Source organism: Morone saxatilis, unplaced genomic scaffold, assembly GCF_004916995.1.
Source record: "Morone saxatilis isolate NCDOM2014 unplaced genomic scaffold, NCSU_SB_2.0 Contig22, whole genome shotgun sequence".
Lineage (NCBI taxonomy): Eukaryota > Metazoa > Chordata > Actinopteri > Moronidae > Morone > Morone saxatilis.
Window position 1 is genome coordinate 12,213,139 of NW_023339785.1, and position 16,204 is coordinate 12,229,342.

Genomic DNA, 16,204 nt, shown 5'->3' on the forward strand with positions numbered 1-16,204 from the left:
GTATATATATATTTATATGATATACTATATATTTATAGCTCTACAGTTCATGTTAGGCCACAGAAGAAAATATCACAGCAATCAGAGGAGCTTCCCCCGAAATCAAAGTATATGACTTATTATTTTGGGTGTAGAGAATCTGATGTTCACATTGACTGATGATGAGATATTAATCAATCAGCAGACACTGATTTATTAACTGTACTTGTTGTAAAGATAATTTCCTGTTGCAGTTAAGATCTGTGATAAATCTGAGTTAGTAAATACTTTTGTAGTCTTGGTTCACACCAGTGGTCGCCAACCTTTTCTGGTTTGTAACTCTGAAACAAAGTGAATAAATAACTACTTACGACCATCAACACAATTTGAATTTGTCTCTAAGTTTTGACCCTTTTAAAAATATTAAAACAGGCAAAGGAAAATAATATATACTGAATTAAGATTATTATTATTTTATTCTGTTATTTGTTACGTGACCCCACAGAAGTATCCTTTAACTTATTTCCTGGTGCTTTACTCTCAGTAGGATAATTTAAACGTTGGCAGTGACAAACTATTTACTGTTCGTGATTAATAATGAAAATAAACCCACTTTTAATCTGCATAATCTACACCTCTCATAATTAAATTCTCTTACTCCGTTTCCTTCAGAATTCAATTCGTCACAATTTATCACTCCACAACAAGTTCCTGAGGGTTCACAATGAGTCCACAGGCAAGAGCTCCTGGTGGATGCTCAACCCGGAAGGAGGGAAGACCGGGAAAGCTCCTCGCCGCCGGGCCGCCTCCATGGACAACAGCAGCAAACTGCTGAAGAGCCGCATGAGGGCCAAGCAGACCAAGAAGCAGGCGGGAGCAGCCGGCCTGGGGGGCGCTGGAGGGGTGCAGGGTGACGGCAGCACGGGCTCAGCAGGCGCAGACAGCCCTAATTCATCCCAGCAGTTTCCCAAATGGGGGGTGAACAGCAGCAGCCCCTCGTCCCGCGGCAGCCTGGATGACGGCGACATGTGGACCACGTTCCGCCCACGCACGAGCTCCAACGCCAGCACCCTGAGCGGACGCCTGTCCCCCATCGCCCCTGGACAGGAGGACGATGACAACCTGCCCGAGGACTCACTGCTGGGGAGATACACTGCCAGCAGCTTGACCCCCACCCTCACAGAGACACTCATGGAGGAGCTGGATCTGATCGACGGCCTCACATTGATGACGGGGCAGCAGGGAGGCGCCAGTCCCAGTACAGCCCCCCCTGCACCTCCCACTCCGCTGCCCTCCGCCTCCACTCTGCTGCCTCGCGGCTCCAGCTTCTCCTCCTTCCATCAGCTGCAGTCATCCAACCTCCCGCAGCCCCCCGCTCACACCGGGACCCAGGCCTCCATCTCTCAGTGTGGTCCCAGCAGCAAAGAGACGACGACCTTCAGCAACTCCCTCTTCAACCCCATGTCCGGCTCCGGCTCTCGTGGGAGCGGCCATTACAGCACCCACGTGCCTTCCAGCCTGGAGGCGCTGCTCACCTCCGACTCCCCTCCTCCGAGCGACGTCCTGATGACCCAGGTGGATCCCCTCATGCCCAGTCCTGGAGGGGTGGGCATGATGGGCATGGGCACGTCCGTGGTGGGTGTGAGGTCCAAACCCAATCATCTGCTGTTGGGTAAAGGGCTGGAGCCGAACACGGTGGCACCCATGACGCTGCAGCAGCATCACCTTCACCAGCAGCAGCAGCAACAGCAGCCGCAGCAACAACACCAGCATCACTCTCAGATGGGGTTGGGGATGATCCTCTCAGGTATGTCTCAGGACCCATCACAGCTCTCTGCTCTCAAGGCCCAGCATGCCACGGTGCCAGCGGGGGGCTCTCACCACGTCGCCTCAGCCAACCCCAGCGTGAGCCTGCAGGGGATGAGTCAGTTCGGAGCTCCGTCCTGCTTCCCGACCGGTCAGGACCGACTGCCCACAGACTTGGACATTGACATGTTCACCGAAAATCTGGATTGTGACGTGGACTACATCATCAACAGTGACCTCATGGACGGAGATGGCATTGACTTCAACTTTGACCCCATACTGCCTGGAGGCCAAGGCTACGCAGGCCCAGCCACCACACAGGGCTCCGCTCACAGCTGGGTACCCAGCTAATTCCTCCGCTGACCACACGCAGTTAGCCAGGTATGCTGACGTTATTGATCAATTGGGTTCAACTTCAAATGTCTGTTATTATATTCAACTGACAAACATATAAAACACAGAAAAGTAGCAAATCCTCACATTCAGGTCGGTGGAATCAGAAAATGTTTGGCATTTTGTCTCAATAAACGATTGTTAATTGATTATTTGATTGCCAGTAAAAATAAAAATAAAAAGTTTAATTTTTTTAAAGTTATTTATGAAAAGTGAAACATTTGCGGTTTTCAGCTTTGTGAGGATTTGATTCTTTTTACTGTTTTTATATAGTTGTACATTTAATATATTTTGGTTTTGGACTGTTTGTGGGATAAAATAAGACATTTGAAGACGTCACGTTGGGTCCTGATGAGCATTTTTCAGTTTTCTGGCATTTTTTAGACCAAACAATCAATTTGCCGAACAATTGATAGCGATTATTAAAAAATTGTTGCTGATTGATTCAGTTCTACAGTCACATGGATTGTGTGTATGTGTACATTGATGCCAATGTATGACCTAATCACTTACATAACCTGTGTTAAGGAGCTAGTAAACAACAACACAAATGACCTTTTTATCTTCTTGTCTTCCAGGAACTGATCACCAATCAAGATAACCTCACAGAATGATAAAGCGACCGGTGCATTACTCCTCCCTGCTGGCTGGAGATACTATTTTCAAATACGATGCTTCACTTTAAAGACAAAACCAGACCTCACCCATGTCATGTGCCAAGACATGCAGAGGACAGGGAGGAGATCCAGGCTACTATGCACAATTTTTGTCCCTTTTTGTTTTTTAAAAAAAAATAACACCTGCAACGATTTGGCTGCTAGCCGTTTTTTTTTCTTTCTTTTAATCTGAACTGATGATTTTTAAAAACGTGTGACATAAAGTTTTTAGAGTGAAAAGACAAATCATTAACTTCCCTCTGCTGGGAGTTTATATTTCAGTTACACCAGAATAGCTTTAGGGTGGATACGGTACTCAATGGCTTTGGTATTGAAGACTCAATGGACTGTGTGTGTTTGGAGAAATGGCCAGTTTTCCACTGACACTTGCCTCGCATGAACTTGCCAGACCAAATGCTGTTTGATCGTCTGAATAAAGGTGCCCCCAACTCTGCCGCACCACGACAAAAAGGGCTTCATCGCAGGAGTCGGAGAAAACGTTGAGGATTGTGAACAGGTGGAAGATAAAGACCGGACGACTGGAGGTATAAAAAGATTCAGCATTGGCTACACATCTCCCCCAAATGTGTCCTCGGACTACGGTAACATGTACGATTTTTTTCTCACTTTAGAGGAAAAAAGGAAAAAATATATTTTCTCCAATGAAATTTGGTGGTTCAACAGTTAAGAGGGTATGTATTTGCAGTTTGGCATTTTTGGTGTTAAGGTAGATGTCAGTTAGAGGGTGTGTTTGTTGTTTTTTTTTTAGAAATCCCTGATGTGCAGTTAAACTAACAAGATGAAGAAATGTGATTTGTGAATTTATTACACAGGGCATTCAAGGGTAAATTTATTTGCCAACAAGTGATTGGTTGGCCAAGTATTACATGTCTCAGACAGCAGTATGCCTCCATTGTCAAATGGTCTAACTGTTCTTTTTATCGAGCCTGTGCGTTTTCAAAGCACTTAGGTTCCTGCGACACGGGAACCCAGAACGAGGAGAATACATCCACATTAGGTTTTTACCATTTCATAAAAAGAGAGTTTAAATTCTGTAAAGAAAACAACAATTTTAATGTACATGTTGCACACGTACACAATGACACGCTATGCAGATTTATCAGGAGAACTAGATAAAAACCTTGAAGGAAATCTGAAAAAAAAAAACACTTCTTGAAGGGTTTTGCTATTTAACATTTTCCTGATATCTTGTCTGGGGGGGTTCGAGGGGGGCCGTGGGTGTCAGAATATTCTCTCACACTTTTAATTATTCAGGACTTCAATTATTCAGTTCAAGGAATTAATTCACTGTGTGAGAAGTACAAAAAAAAGAATATATTTGATTATAGTTTTAATATACAATTTAGATGGAGGTAATAAATGAGATATTAATACATATGAATATATTACTAATGACAAGTGATGTTTTTTTACATTGGAAGAAGCATTTTCAGATAATTTCTAACGGTAATTTTCTATACTTTTATTTTTGTAAAGGATGAGATGCATGTAGATTTTTTTACATAACCAAAGGAACACTAATATTTGCATTTGCATGGCATTTAGGGAGCGCTTGGGCCTGACACAGTATCTCGGTGTACATAAGCTTTGCAAAAGATGCCTGTAACATGAAATCTGACTTTGAAAGACGAGCGAGGCAAAGTGCATCTATACTTGACCGTTTGAACTCAAATTCCCAATGATCTGCCTCATTATCTTCTGCATTAGTTGTGAATCCAAGTTTAAAAAGATCTGCGCTGAAATGTGGCACAATGGAAAGAGAAACCTTCACTGTCCCACTTTTCAACCTGCCGCCAGAATTCTCATCTCAAAACGAGACTAATACAACCGTTACCTCTCAGGGTTGCTCGCAAGAAAAACAACGGGAAAACAATTCTGCTCAGACGTTATCAGATCACGAGACAAACAACAGCAAAAAAGTATATTTATTCTACACATTTTCTCTGTTACTACAGACTGGAAACCATCAACATTACGTCTTTGTTTTGTTTTCCTGGACACGTTTCTGTCGAGTTGATCTCAAATTTGACTTCCCTTTGTTAGAGAAATGTATTCTAGCTCTCCAGCCATGTATATCAGTACTAGCCTTTCCCTTGGTTTATTTTTTTTTGACTGCCAATATTTAAAACACTATAGCATGATGTTACTCTGTAGCAAGATGGACTTTATTTTGTCATCTCCCCCCCTTTTAAAATTCTGTGTTTTGTGTTTGTATTTAATTTCTTTGTTTATAACCGTCAACTTTTTTGTGATCAGGAATAACATCCCTGCAGTTTAAAATCCTAATATTCATCATTTCACTGTAGTTATGTCGATATGTTAGTCTCTGATTTGTATAAAGCACTCTTCTACTTCTTCTTCTTTTTGTTCCACAGGTGTTTTTTTTTTCTTTTTGAATGGTGCTAGATGTCATTTGTGACGTATCCTGTACGCCATGATACAATGGGTGCATATCAGGACCTTTTTGAATTTTCTGTATACGGCACAAGGATCTTGATTTGGTGTTATCAATCCACAGTCCTTACCCCTCTTTGTTTTTATGTTTATATATATATATACCCCCCCTCCCCAAACTGGTCACTTAAGTAATTCTGGAAACTGAAGACCAGCTTGTTGAAAATGCATGATTTTCTTCTTATTTTAAATCATAACGGAATCATTTTTAGGAAAGTTGTATATGCAACAAATCCCCCAGTTCCTCTGAACTAATGTCCAGGTGTTGGAGATGTTATGAACAGTTGTTAGGACGCACAGCAGCATGTAAGAGGAGGAGTGGTGGTCGGTTTGTGAGAACCAGCTGCACCAGGCTTGATGTCTCTAGTTTACTGTTGCCTCCTAAAAGAACAGGGCAGGTGTGGTGTTATTACTTCCCTTGTATCTCCCCCTCTATGTAATTACAACTATCTACATATTGTTTTCTTTAAACTAGCAGTTAGTCCCTGTATGTTTGTTTTTAAATTTGAAATTGCCCCATTTGATGCAACATTTTAGTATTCAGCGAGGGTGGGTTTTTTTTTTTTTTTTACTTACTAATTTTCCCATAGGGGTGGGTGGGGTTGACAGGTTATGATGAGTTGTGCATAAGCCAATTATGTTTATGATTTTTGATTGTTGATAGAAACCCCCTTCCCCTCCCCCCTTCAGTCTTTTTTTTCTTTACACATTGTAAAGTCAGCCAGAGATGACAAACAGTTCTGAACAGCAGAAATAAATTCAATAAACTGTTTAACCCACTTTGTCTGAAGTATTGGTGCAAACTTTGTGACTTTTATTTATTCAGGAACGAGTTTCTTTAAAGTCGGACTGTCAGTTGTGCAGGTCTGCCACTAGGGGGCACTGTTGTCCAGTTATACAACTACTCTCCTACCACATATACTGTGCCTACATGTAGTGGCAGATATAAATGTACTGCACAATATACTGTTGGTGAATGAGACAGAACAATAATGAACTCATATAAAAGTGATTCTTTTGTTAAGTTTCCTACCTGCTACATGTGTGCTGTACAGACCATAACAATTATATACATTATTTAGTTTTTGCTTTGTAATAAATCCCATGTATTTTACCAATAATGGTGTGTTTTTAAAGGATAAGTTCACTTTTTTATCTGTCTATAAATAATCCCATGCCGATGTGTATTTTTGGACACTAATCGTTCCTCTTCTCCACACTAGGCGTGACGAGATCATTTCCTAATGTGATTTCAGTGCAAGTGATGGACACAAAATCCACAGCTCTCAAAGTTCTACCGAACTTATTAACAGTTTAACTTATGGTTTACTGTCCCTCCACCACAGCTCAGCCACAAAAAGCTGTCCAAGGAAACAAAAGGAGGAAGTTTTGCATTAAAAAGAAAACCACTTGATATCACAGACAGTTGAAGTCGATTTGATTTGACTTGAGAATTAACAGAATTAAGACTGGATTTAAATTACTTTAGGAAAGCGTCTCTTCACAGTCAGCATGGACGGGAGCAACAATTATTAATTAAGGGAGTGTGAGCTTAAAACAGACGTGAAAAAATGTGAACCTGTTCTTTAATTAAATTTCTTCCCTCGCTGGCAGCTACAAGTTTCATTTCATTCTAGGGTTTGAAATCTACAATCAGCTTTCAGCCTTCAAACATGATTGAGATACATTTAAAAATCACCTTGCAACTGCAACTATATTACCTGTTTCACCCTGTGTCAATCCTGCCTTGGAGGCCAGTTGAACTGATGAGCTAATTCACATTTCCATGTAATGTGCATGTAGTCAATTAACTGAAACTGGAGTCTATAATCAGAGGGAGACAAAGGTTCATGTGATCAGGTAAGTTCAGGTTCTTGGAGACATCGTGTGGAACAAAGTGAAACACAACAGTAGCCAGATCTTATTTTCATATAACATCTTTATAGAAAACATTTCTTCACATTTTCAAAAAAACATTTTTTTGTCTTTTCACTTGTTCTTTTTTTTAAGGTTGTTTTTTATTTTAAATAATTGTCTTTTTTTTTATCTGCTCAAGTTGAACATTTTTTAAACATCCATCTGTGTCAAAGGCTCTTGCTGAGTTGCTGGGGCTTGTAGAAGGTGTCTGATAGAAAACACCGGCACTCAAGGCCGTAATATTCATCAGAAACGGTGCTGACCGACAACAAGAAATAACCACAAGTTTTATAGTTGTCAGTCGGGGGTGTTTCCCAGCTGCAACCGAAGCCCACATTCAGCCTCCAGTAGTCACATCCCTCCACTTCAGCAGCACTCCAGTTTTAGCCTGAAGGCACCTGTGTTAACAGCGCTTTTGCTTTTGTCGATATGCACTTCTGTTTCCTTTCTACATCCTGCAGTTACTAATGTCTAACTCTAAACAGTCTGTCACACCTCTACGTCTACCCAGGCTGCAGCACAACAAGCAGGTCCTACCGTCACACCCAGAAACAACACAAAAAAGTACTCTAGAGTTTACAAAAACTGTAAAAATAAAAATGCAAAACAAAAAAAAGATACAAGAGTTTTAACGACTAGTTTGCACATTGTTCTGCTTCGTAAATTGTACCGCTGCGTAAATTGTACCATGGATTTTGACTTGATAATCAGCTTTGATACAGCTCACAAAAAAAGCTTTAACACAAAGCTTTGAGCAAAAAAAAAAATCTGAACCCAACCTCAACTCATGACCAGTACAGATCTACTTCAGGGTGTTTTTCATCTTTCTAATTCATCACTTTACTGGTGTGAACAGTTGAGTTTTTTAACGACCTTTGGTCTGAAATTCAGTCTCTGATTTGGTCATTTCTGAAGCTCGTCAGTACAAATGACAAAATAATCGTTCAGCAAATGGCTCAGCTTCATCTTCACCGTAGGAAAGAGCTCACTGGCCTCTTTAGGTACAAATTTTCTTAACATCAGATGTAAATTTGGCATTTTGCGAACATCATTACTTTCAAAATCCTTTACAATAATTCACTGGCATCTTTCGGATCAAATTACTTCACTCGCAAAACTGGGGTAGAGAACAAAAGCAAAGTCTGAAAGTTTGAAGACAACCAGTCTAAAAATCTTCATTACATGTTGTACAGTGGAGAAGAAAGGCGTCAGACCCACACACTGTGCGGCTCAATGTCTACTAATGAGCTACCTTGCATTATAAATATATAAAGTTTAAAAAAGTGCTTATTAAAAGAAACTATAGTGATGTGATAACTTCCAGCAGTGTCACTGTTGAGTTTGTTCTTGACCAGCATTAATACGAAATGTTAGGGAGAGAAAAACTGACTGTCCTTCACGGTCCACTTAATGTCCTCCTCCAACACTGACAAGGATTGTCCAAAAAAAAACAAAAAAAACAAAAAAGGCCCTGGTCTCCCATTAACATTACACATACAAAAAGATTTCTTTCTTTTTTTGGGGGGGAAAGCATAGTTAATACAAAAGGAGACTGATCAAACTAAAAAGGAGAGTATTAGCCACTGTAACACACTGCTACAAACAAGCAGTTTCTCACAGACTGAGCTGGAACAAAAAACAACAGGTAAAAATTAAAACAACTCTAGTAATAATTGCACATAACCTTTGAGAGCCGAGATGTTTGATGAGAGGACTTCACAAAGAAATAATCTGCAGAAGGGGCGAGGAGGTGTGGCACAATGGTATAAATACATTAAATCTGAGAAAAAGAAAAGCACATTCATGAGGCACAGCCACAAAACGACGGAGCTCTGTGTCCTTAAGAGTGCCGCTCTTGTCCCACGTCACCATCTGCCTGATGAGATTTCTTCATCCTTGTGTCTCTGGGTCTCTCTGTACCGGCGGAAAGTTTTAGCTTTGTGCCTCTCTGAGCACTTAGGCAATCATGTACTGAGTGATGGCTCTCAGAGCGTATAGCAACTCAGCCTGTAGGCGGGCCTCCATGATTAGTAAATTCACATGTATCTGAGGGAAAGGAAATAAAATGGAAGGAAATGATTCAGACTGCCAAGAGAGGATTGAAGGTTAACCAGTGGAAGGTAAAGGTCTTCTTACCCGTTCTGAAGTCTTAAGTGGAGCCCAGCTCAGCGGACACACTGGAGCTTTGGTGGCATCGGGAAAACAGGCCACAGCCTTGATGTACAGTTTCAAATCCCGCTCCAGCAACTGGTTCACTTCTCCGTAATCGTAATCATCATACCTGTGACCACAAAGAAACATTTATTTATCTACCAAACACAAAGAAAAGTAGGGCTCTTGTAGGAGTAAAATAAAAAGGGCAGTCGCTCACCGTATTCCTAACACACAATGGATGTAATTCCAGATCGACCTCTTCAAGTCGGGGCTGTGCAGCGAGGGGAGAGTGGTCACGCTCCTGAACCGGTCGTCCAAGAGGTGCCCGATGTCCGAATACAACCTGTTGACCAAGGAGAAGCCGTGGTCCTCCCATGAATAGTCCTGCAGAGCAAATACAACACATCCTCACAGTCAGTATTGCAGGGTTTGGATACGCAGTCACAATTAACTCATCAATTATTAAAGCACAGCTTCCCATTTGTGACCAGTTCAACCAAAGAATTGTGTTTATTTTAATGGTTTTTAGAGGCCAGAAGTGGGAAGGTTACAGTCTAATACAGACATCAAGAGTATTGATTTAAAACTGTGTTAAGCTATTTGAGGTGTCCCATTACAAGTATTTCCTCTGCCAGTAACACATACAGTTGTACTGACAGCACCACCTGCCCACTGATACATCCACAGACGTGACATCCTCACCTGAACTCTAAATACTTGAAAGTGGTCCTCCTCCCTACGAGCAAACTCCTGATAGCAGAAGTCAGGGTCTGTGATAAAACGCGTGGGGTCTGCAAAGAAAATGATCTCCTCCTCTTCTTCCATATCTAAAAACAGACACGATGACAGCAAAGGAGGTGGAAGGGGGGCAAAGAGAGAGAGTGCGTCAATAAGTGTGGTAATTGCTCAAGTTTCACACCATGTGACCTAAATTTAATGCTCGAGATAACGATCAGACGTGAGTGGGAACAACTCTACAGTTTGTTTGTGTGCATGTCTGCGTATTATGCGCCAAGTAGGTTACCTGTTTGCTGGTGTGTTTGGGTCTGCAGCAGACGCTCTTCTCTTTTCTCACGCTCCTCCTGGGACTTCTGAATCCTTTCCTTTAGACACACTATGTCACAGCTGGAGTCCAGAGACTGTGAACAGAAAGGCCAGGAGAGGTACTGATGAAGTATCTCACGAAGAACAGACACAACCTACTGCAGAGCGACGAGAAATAATCCCCCACCTTCATCTCACACGTCAGTTAGTATTTATGTCATATTCTCATTGAAATGTCTCCAAGAGATCACACAGGAATAATCAGTTAATTAACTGATAAACGTCTCAAAACTAACCATGAATCATTTTTATAATCGCTTTAAAAGTAAAATGTGAGAATTTGGTGCTTTTCTCTGTTTATCTTTGTAAATTTAGCATCTTTGGGTAAAAAAAGATGTGCAATTTGAAGATTAAATATTAATCTATGAATTGTAAATGTAATTCTACAAATTAAACTCTAATAAAATTAGGTTGCAGCCCTGTATCATCTTTGTAATTATAAAAGCTTATTTTATTTAAAATAGTATTTCATTAACCATAAAACATCCATTGCACTTTGGAGGTTTCTTAGCATTACAAATGTTTAAAAGACGAGAGTGATTTTTATTCTAACAAAATACAAGTCTGACTTGTTACCCGTCGGCGTGTTATGTGTTCGGTGGGAGTGGCGAGTGGCTGAGGCACGTTGGTGTTGCCGTTGGCAGCATCAAAGGGGCAGAAGGTCGGCGGGGTACCGTTAGGAGATTTGGAGAGGGGGACAAACTCTGAGTCTGTGTCGCATCCAAACACAAAGCTGCAGAGGGAGTGGCAGTGGGCCAGGATCACCACGGCCTGCACCAGCTCAGCCAAAGACCAGCACTGCTCACCCGTCTTCAGCAGCGTCTGCAGGAAACAGAGACAAGAGCTCAGGGTCAGACGGGTACGAATATGTATTATGAGTGCTCTAAAGACAATAAATAGTTTTGTATTATCTGCATGTGATAATCGGTGATTTTCGTTATGTTTGGTTCATCTGTGTTTTGCTTCGCTGCACCTGGATGTGTGAGCAGGCAATGAGCCAGGGTTGGTGGGCCAGCACCCTGTTGATGTGGTCAAGCAGACGAAGGCGAGGGGGCGCTGCCTCCAAACCCTGCAACCACAGAGGGTCCCCACCCACCCTCAGAAACTGGGCTGAGTGCAGATACACCAGGTAGTTGCAGTGATGTCGAGCTGCAGCCTGGAAGTCACAGGAGAGGAAGTTGAGCAGACAAATTCAGCAAAATGGCCGACTGAAACAACACAGCTTGTTATTCTTTCATTTTGAATAATACTGTTATGATCCCTGAGGAGTCGAGAACGCCTTCCAAGTCTACTATCTGTTTAGCTACATGTGCAGTAGGATGACAACTGGTGAGATCCTGGGTATGCATAAACAATAACAGCCTGGTCACTGACCATGATGGCGATGTAATGGCGGTATGGCAGCGGTAGGGGGCCGTCCATGTGCAAGATGTAGTGCTGTGTGCGCAGGAAGCTCTCCAAGTACTGAGGGTGAGAGGCCATCTGCTGGGATACGGCGTCTATGCTCCCCGTGCTGACCAGAGCCTTCATGAACAGCAGCGACACTCGCTCCTTCTCACCGTTCACCATCACCTACAGAAACCAGGACAGAGAGGGGGGAGAGGGTGGGTCTCTGATTGTTTGTCACTGCAGTACAAGCTGTTTTTTTCATTGTGTTCATGTGTATGTTGAGGCAGCAACAACTGGAGCTGAAAAGTTATTTAAATCGATTTCTCATGCAACCAGTTAAAGTGGCTCGAATACGAGGATTTGCTGCTTTTCTCTGTATTATATAACAGAAACGGACAATCTCTGGGTTTTGGACTGAAGACATCACATCATTGGCTGTGAGACATTTTACAGATAAAGAAATGACTCAGTTAATGGACAAAGTAATCAGCACAATGAATCGAGAAACAAAATAAACATCAGTTGCAGAACTAGCAGCCACAGACTCCACAGTGACAGTGTTAAATGTTTTCATTTGAGGGAATTACTGGAGCTCATTTAGTAGCCAAAGTAGGTTGGTTTAAGATAAGGTTGGACTTCAGTGTCCACACCATGTGATGGCTCAGACTGTGCTTTGGACCGGAGTCATGTTCCACACCTTAAATCAGCTGATTAAATCTAACCCTAACCCAGTCTTGGAAGAACAGCAGCCACGGTGCTGTGTTATCGGCGCCACTGGCAAGTGAGTGCATTCCTTACATTATTCTTCCTGCAAATAAAACAAGCAAACAACGGTGCTCAGCTGGGAGCTCGACGGGCACACAGACACCAGCTCATGGTCGCCGCGGCAGGGTCTGACGCTTCATACGAGTTCACTACATTGTTATTAAATGCCGACAACGCACCACAGCTTAATAGGTATCCATTTCTGTGAACTGGAGGTGGATGCAGTGGACCAAAACAGCTAAAACCAGGAATAAAAACACCCAACGTTGTTCTTAGAAGAGGGGATTTACATGCTGGGAGGAACCGCAGATGAAGGAACTAATGTGAAAGTCGGGCTTAGGAGGCCTTGAAGAGGGAAGCTCCGCAGCAGCAAAGAAGTGGACGAAACCAAACACACAAACACTGGAGCGACTGGGCCGAGCAGCCTGAGGCCAAGAGAAACAGACCCATGTGGAGAGGGAAGCTGGCCTGCCCTCTTCGGCGCAGTCGTTTATTGCGTCTCTCGCCACCATACAATGGCCTCTAGGAAAAGGTGTTCGGGAGCTCGGCCTTGAGTGAGGACTCGGCTCCCCTGCCAGTGAAACCTGAGTGCACAGCGCTGATCAAAGCCAAATGGTTCACTGCAGTTTGAACTGTACCAACGCTGGCAAACACGTCTCCTTTTAACAGCACAAACTGCTGTCTAGGATTCTTACTGTCCTGTCAAATCACACCTCAGCTTATGGCACAGATAGTGATCCGTGTTACTTAATTATTTTTCTTTGGCATTCAGCACCATGTTTATCTGGCTGGTAGCTCCATGTGGTATTTCACTTCTCCCCGCAGTGGAAGAGGGTTTTCCTCCTGATCCTGCAAGAGGCCCCACCTCTTGACCTATATAGAGTCCAAGCTCAGATCTTAAGAGACATATTAACATGCTACGTGTTAAACAAATCTCAATCGGATGTTTATAGTTCCTAATCAATTGTTTGTATAAAGCAAGAGAGAAAAATATCGAAAAAGGAACAGGAGGCTAAATAGAACAATAAAAAAAGCAGCAAGTGAACTTAAATGAAACCCCCCGGACACAGACCCAGTACATGGGAAATGGCCTGCAGGGTACGCGGAGCACACAGGTGCCTGCCAATCAAAGACCTATTGACAAGAGCACATTCAAACAAGTATCCCTCTGCAAACACAAGAGCTACTGATTAGTATTCTGAGCTGCAGAATCTAGGTTACTGCTCCATCAAGCACTAACCGGCTCGGCCAATGAAAGGAATGGGACACCGTATAGAAAACATGTACGACTTGTCAAGGACTTACCCTGTAGGTCGACTACATAGCATAGTTTTATTTTCCAGTCCGCCACTGTTGACTCAGCTAGGATTGCGACACAAACTGGTTATGCTTCCATTTGATTATAAATGATTCAGTTCAAAAACTGCAAACTCTTAAACATGTCAGCAAAAAGGTACAGACATTTCTTCTTCTTATCAGCATACGTGCCAATAATATCAGCCGCCTGATGTCTCAGTTTAGTATCTCCAGTAATTAATATGCCTTTTTAGGCTGTTTCAGAGTCACAGTGCAGCATCCAACATAAACAACACAAATCAGAAACAATAAATGTTCTTGGCTTTTAAATTTCATCTACCAGACTTTGAATTAACAACAGCGTATGGAAAACATTTCAGACTGGAAATAAAGCAACTACTTATTAAAAACAAGACGACTAACATCCCACCAGTGTTACGACAAAACCTTATCAAAGTGGGACATTATGTGCAACCAGGTGATGCAATGAGCCCTGCTGAAGTGTCTGTAAGCAAGGCACAGGCCTCTACTGGCTTCAGTGGGGCTGCGCTGAGGCTCCCTGCCCAGAGTGTGATGGAAAACAACATTTCTGCATGAGGATTCATTCAGAAAGAGCTCACTGTTGTTGTTAGACTTGTTAAAGCTGAAATGACAGGCTTGTGTATCGTACAGGGAACCCTGCACCCACACAGGACACTGCATGTGACTCCGCTGCCCCCACACCGGACCTTACTGGACTGCACAGCCCGCCAATAAACCCACTGCATTTTCACCAAAAACACGCACATCAAATCCTTACCAGCCAGCTGGCATTTAACTAACCGACTTCAGCCTCTGTCAAATCTACAGCTGTGACAAGAACAGTTAAAGAAGAAGACAACACTTACTCTTATAACCACTGAGGAGATGGGATTTGCCAAAAGTGGCATCGATGATCAAAGAGGAAATTGGTGTTTTGTGAAATCTCATAAAACATGTCTGGACAAATATGACTTGAAAAGTCAAATTGAAACAGGAACTGCAGTTGAAGTGAGCCGTCGCGCAGCAGGAAATGACACATCCTACGGCTTTAACTGAGTCTGCTGACTGTGTAAGACAAAAGCAAAATTAAAACTAAGCTAAACCTACGGTTGAAGTTCAAGACACTATACAGTAAGATGATGACGTCTATTGTAAAATACTCAAATGAAAAGGTAGTTTTAGTCTTTTTTCCTGGTTGCCAGATTGAACAGGAAAGATAATTTATATTTCAGTGTGTCGAAAATATTTAAATAAAATCAGAACTAATCAATACTTGTGACTAATATACACTCGGGGAAGAGGGTTAAGTGAAAGCTGTATCCAGACACCATCAATGTCCAGACAACCCATCCACACTGCTTCATCTTTACTGCCTGAAAACAAGAAGCAACTCAAGCTGCACACAGCAGTACTTTTGATAAGGCGATACACTACTTATTGTCCACCCACATGAAAAAAACACCCGCATGATAAGGGAAAAAAATCTAGTAACAAGCATGTGGGGGTGGATATATAAAGCAAAAATGAACAAATCATCATTTAGGGGACTGTGTATGGTATTACAATGCATATTTTGGTTTCACATAGATGCAAAACAGACTGATGGAAAAGAAGCACATAAAGGCTTTGGGCAAACAAACCTATTAATTCTGCTTACAGTACGCCCAGCAGCAACTGATTTTGAAACAATGCCATTTCTTCCCAGTCAAAAACAAGCTCGAGGGTAACAGAAGCGAGACGGCAATGTTGATTTTAGAGCGCTGCTGTATTCAAATCACAAGATGGATTCAAACTTATGGCCTGGCAGCAAAAGATAGGGAAATAAATAGAGGGCCTGTTGTGGGGGGGGAAATTCACAGGTGCAGATCATTTGACATTCAAAAGAAAAAAACTAAACAAAAACACAGGAGAGGTCATTTGTTTATTGATCAGAGCGGAGCAAGAGGCAGGGATGAAATGAAAAACAGGGGTGACGTCAGTGAAGGGAGGAAAGGTAAATGGAGACAAAGACGGGCTTTGATAGCCGGGCTGACAAACTAAACAGCAGCACTGTACAAGCAGGAAAACGAAGGAGAGGGCTGGACCAAGATGACACACAAAGAAGTGGAAAAATTATGCCAGCCGTCCTCCAAGGGTAAATGTGTCAGCATGAGAAGAGACGTGCATGTGTGCATGAAGTGTGTGTGTGTGTGTGTGTGTGTGTGTGTGTGTGTGTGTGCGCGTGGTGTGTGCGCGTGTGTGTGTGTGCG

At 42.5% G+C, this 16,204-nt stretch overlaps 2 protein-coding genes across 2 annotated transcripts in view; one reads left to right on the top strand and one right to left on the bottom strand.

The window, feature by feature from the left end:
- The window catches only part of foxo4 (forkhead box O4), an 11,183-nt gene extending 5,084 nt beyond the window's left edge, over positions 1-6,099 (top strand). Inside the window, exons 4-5 of the mRNA XM_035669790.1 lie at positions 652-2,166; positions 2,757-6,099. Of these exons, the coding sequence (XP_035525683.1) occupies positions 652-2,136 (1,485 nt within the window). The 3' untranslated portion in view covers positions 2,137-2,166; positions 2,757-6,099. The remainder of the gene's footprint in view (positions 1-651; positions 2,167-2,756) is intronic.
- A 1,128-nt stretch (positions 6,100-7,227) lies between these two features.
- The window catches only part of si:zfos-80g12.1 (sestrin-3), an 11,201-nt gene continuing 2,224 nt past the window's right edge, over positions 7,228-16,204 (bottom strand). The window contains exons 2-9 of the mRNA XM_035668808.1: positions 11,859-12,056; positions 11,458-11,640; positions 11,061-11,306; positions 10,405-10,519; positions 10,083-10,207; positions 9,598-9,764; positions 9,363-9,507; positions 7,228-9,272 (exon numbers count right to left, since the gene is read on the bottom strand). Coding sequence (XP_035524701.1) covers positions 9,183-9,272; positions 9,363-9,507; positions 9,598-9,764; positions 10,083-10,207; positions 10,405-10,519; positions 11,061-11,306; positions 11,458-11,640; positions 11,859-12,056 — 1,269 coding nt within the window. The 3' untranslated portion in view covers positions 7,228-9,182. The remainder of the gene's footprint in view (positions 9,273-9,362; positions 9,508-9,597; positions 9,765-10,082; positions 10,208-10,404; positions 10,520-11,060; positions 11,307-11,457; positions 11,641-11,858; positions 12,057-16,204) is intronic.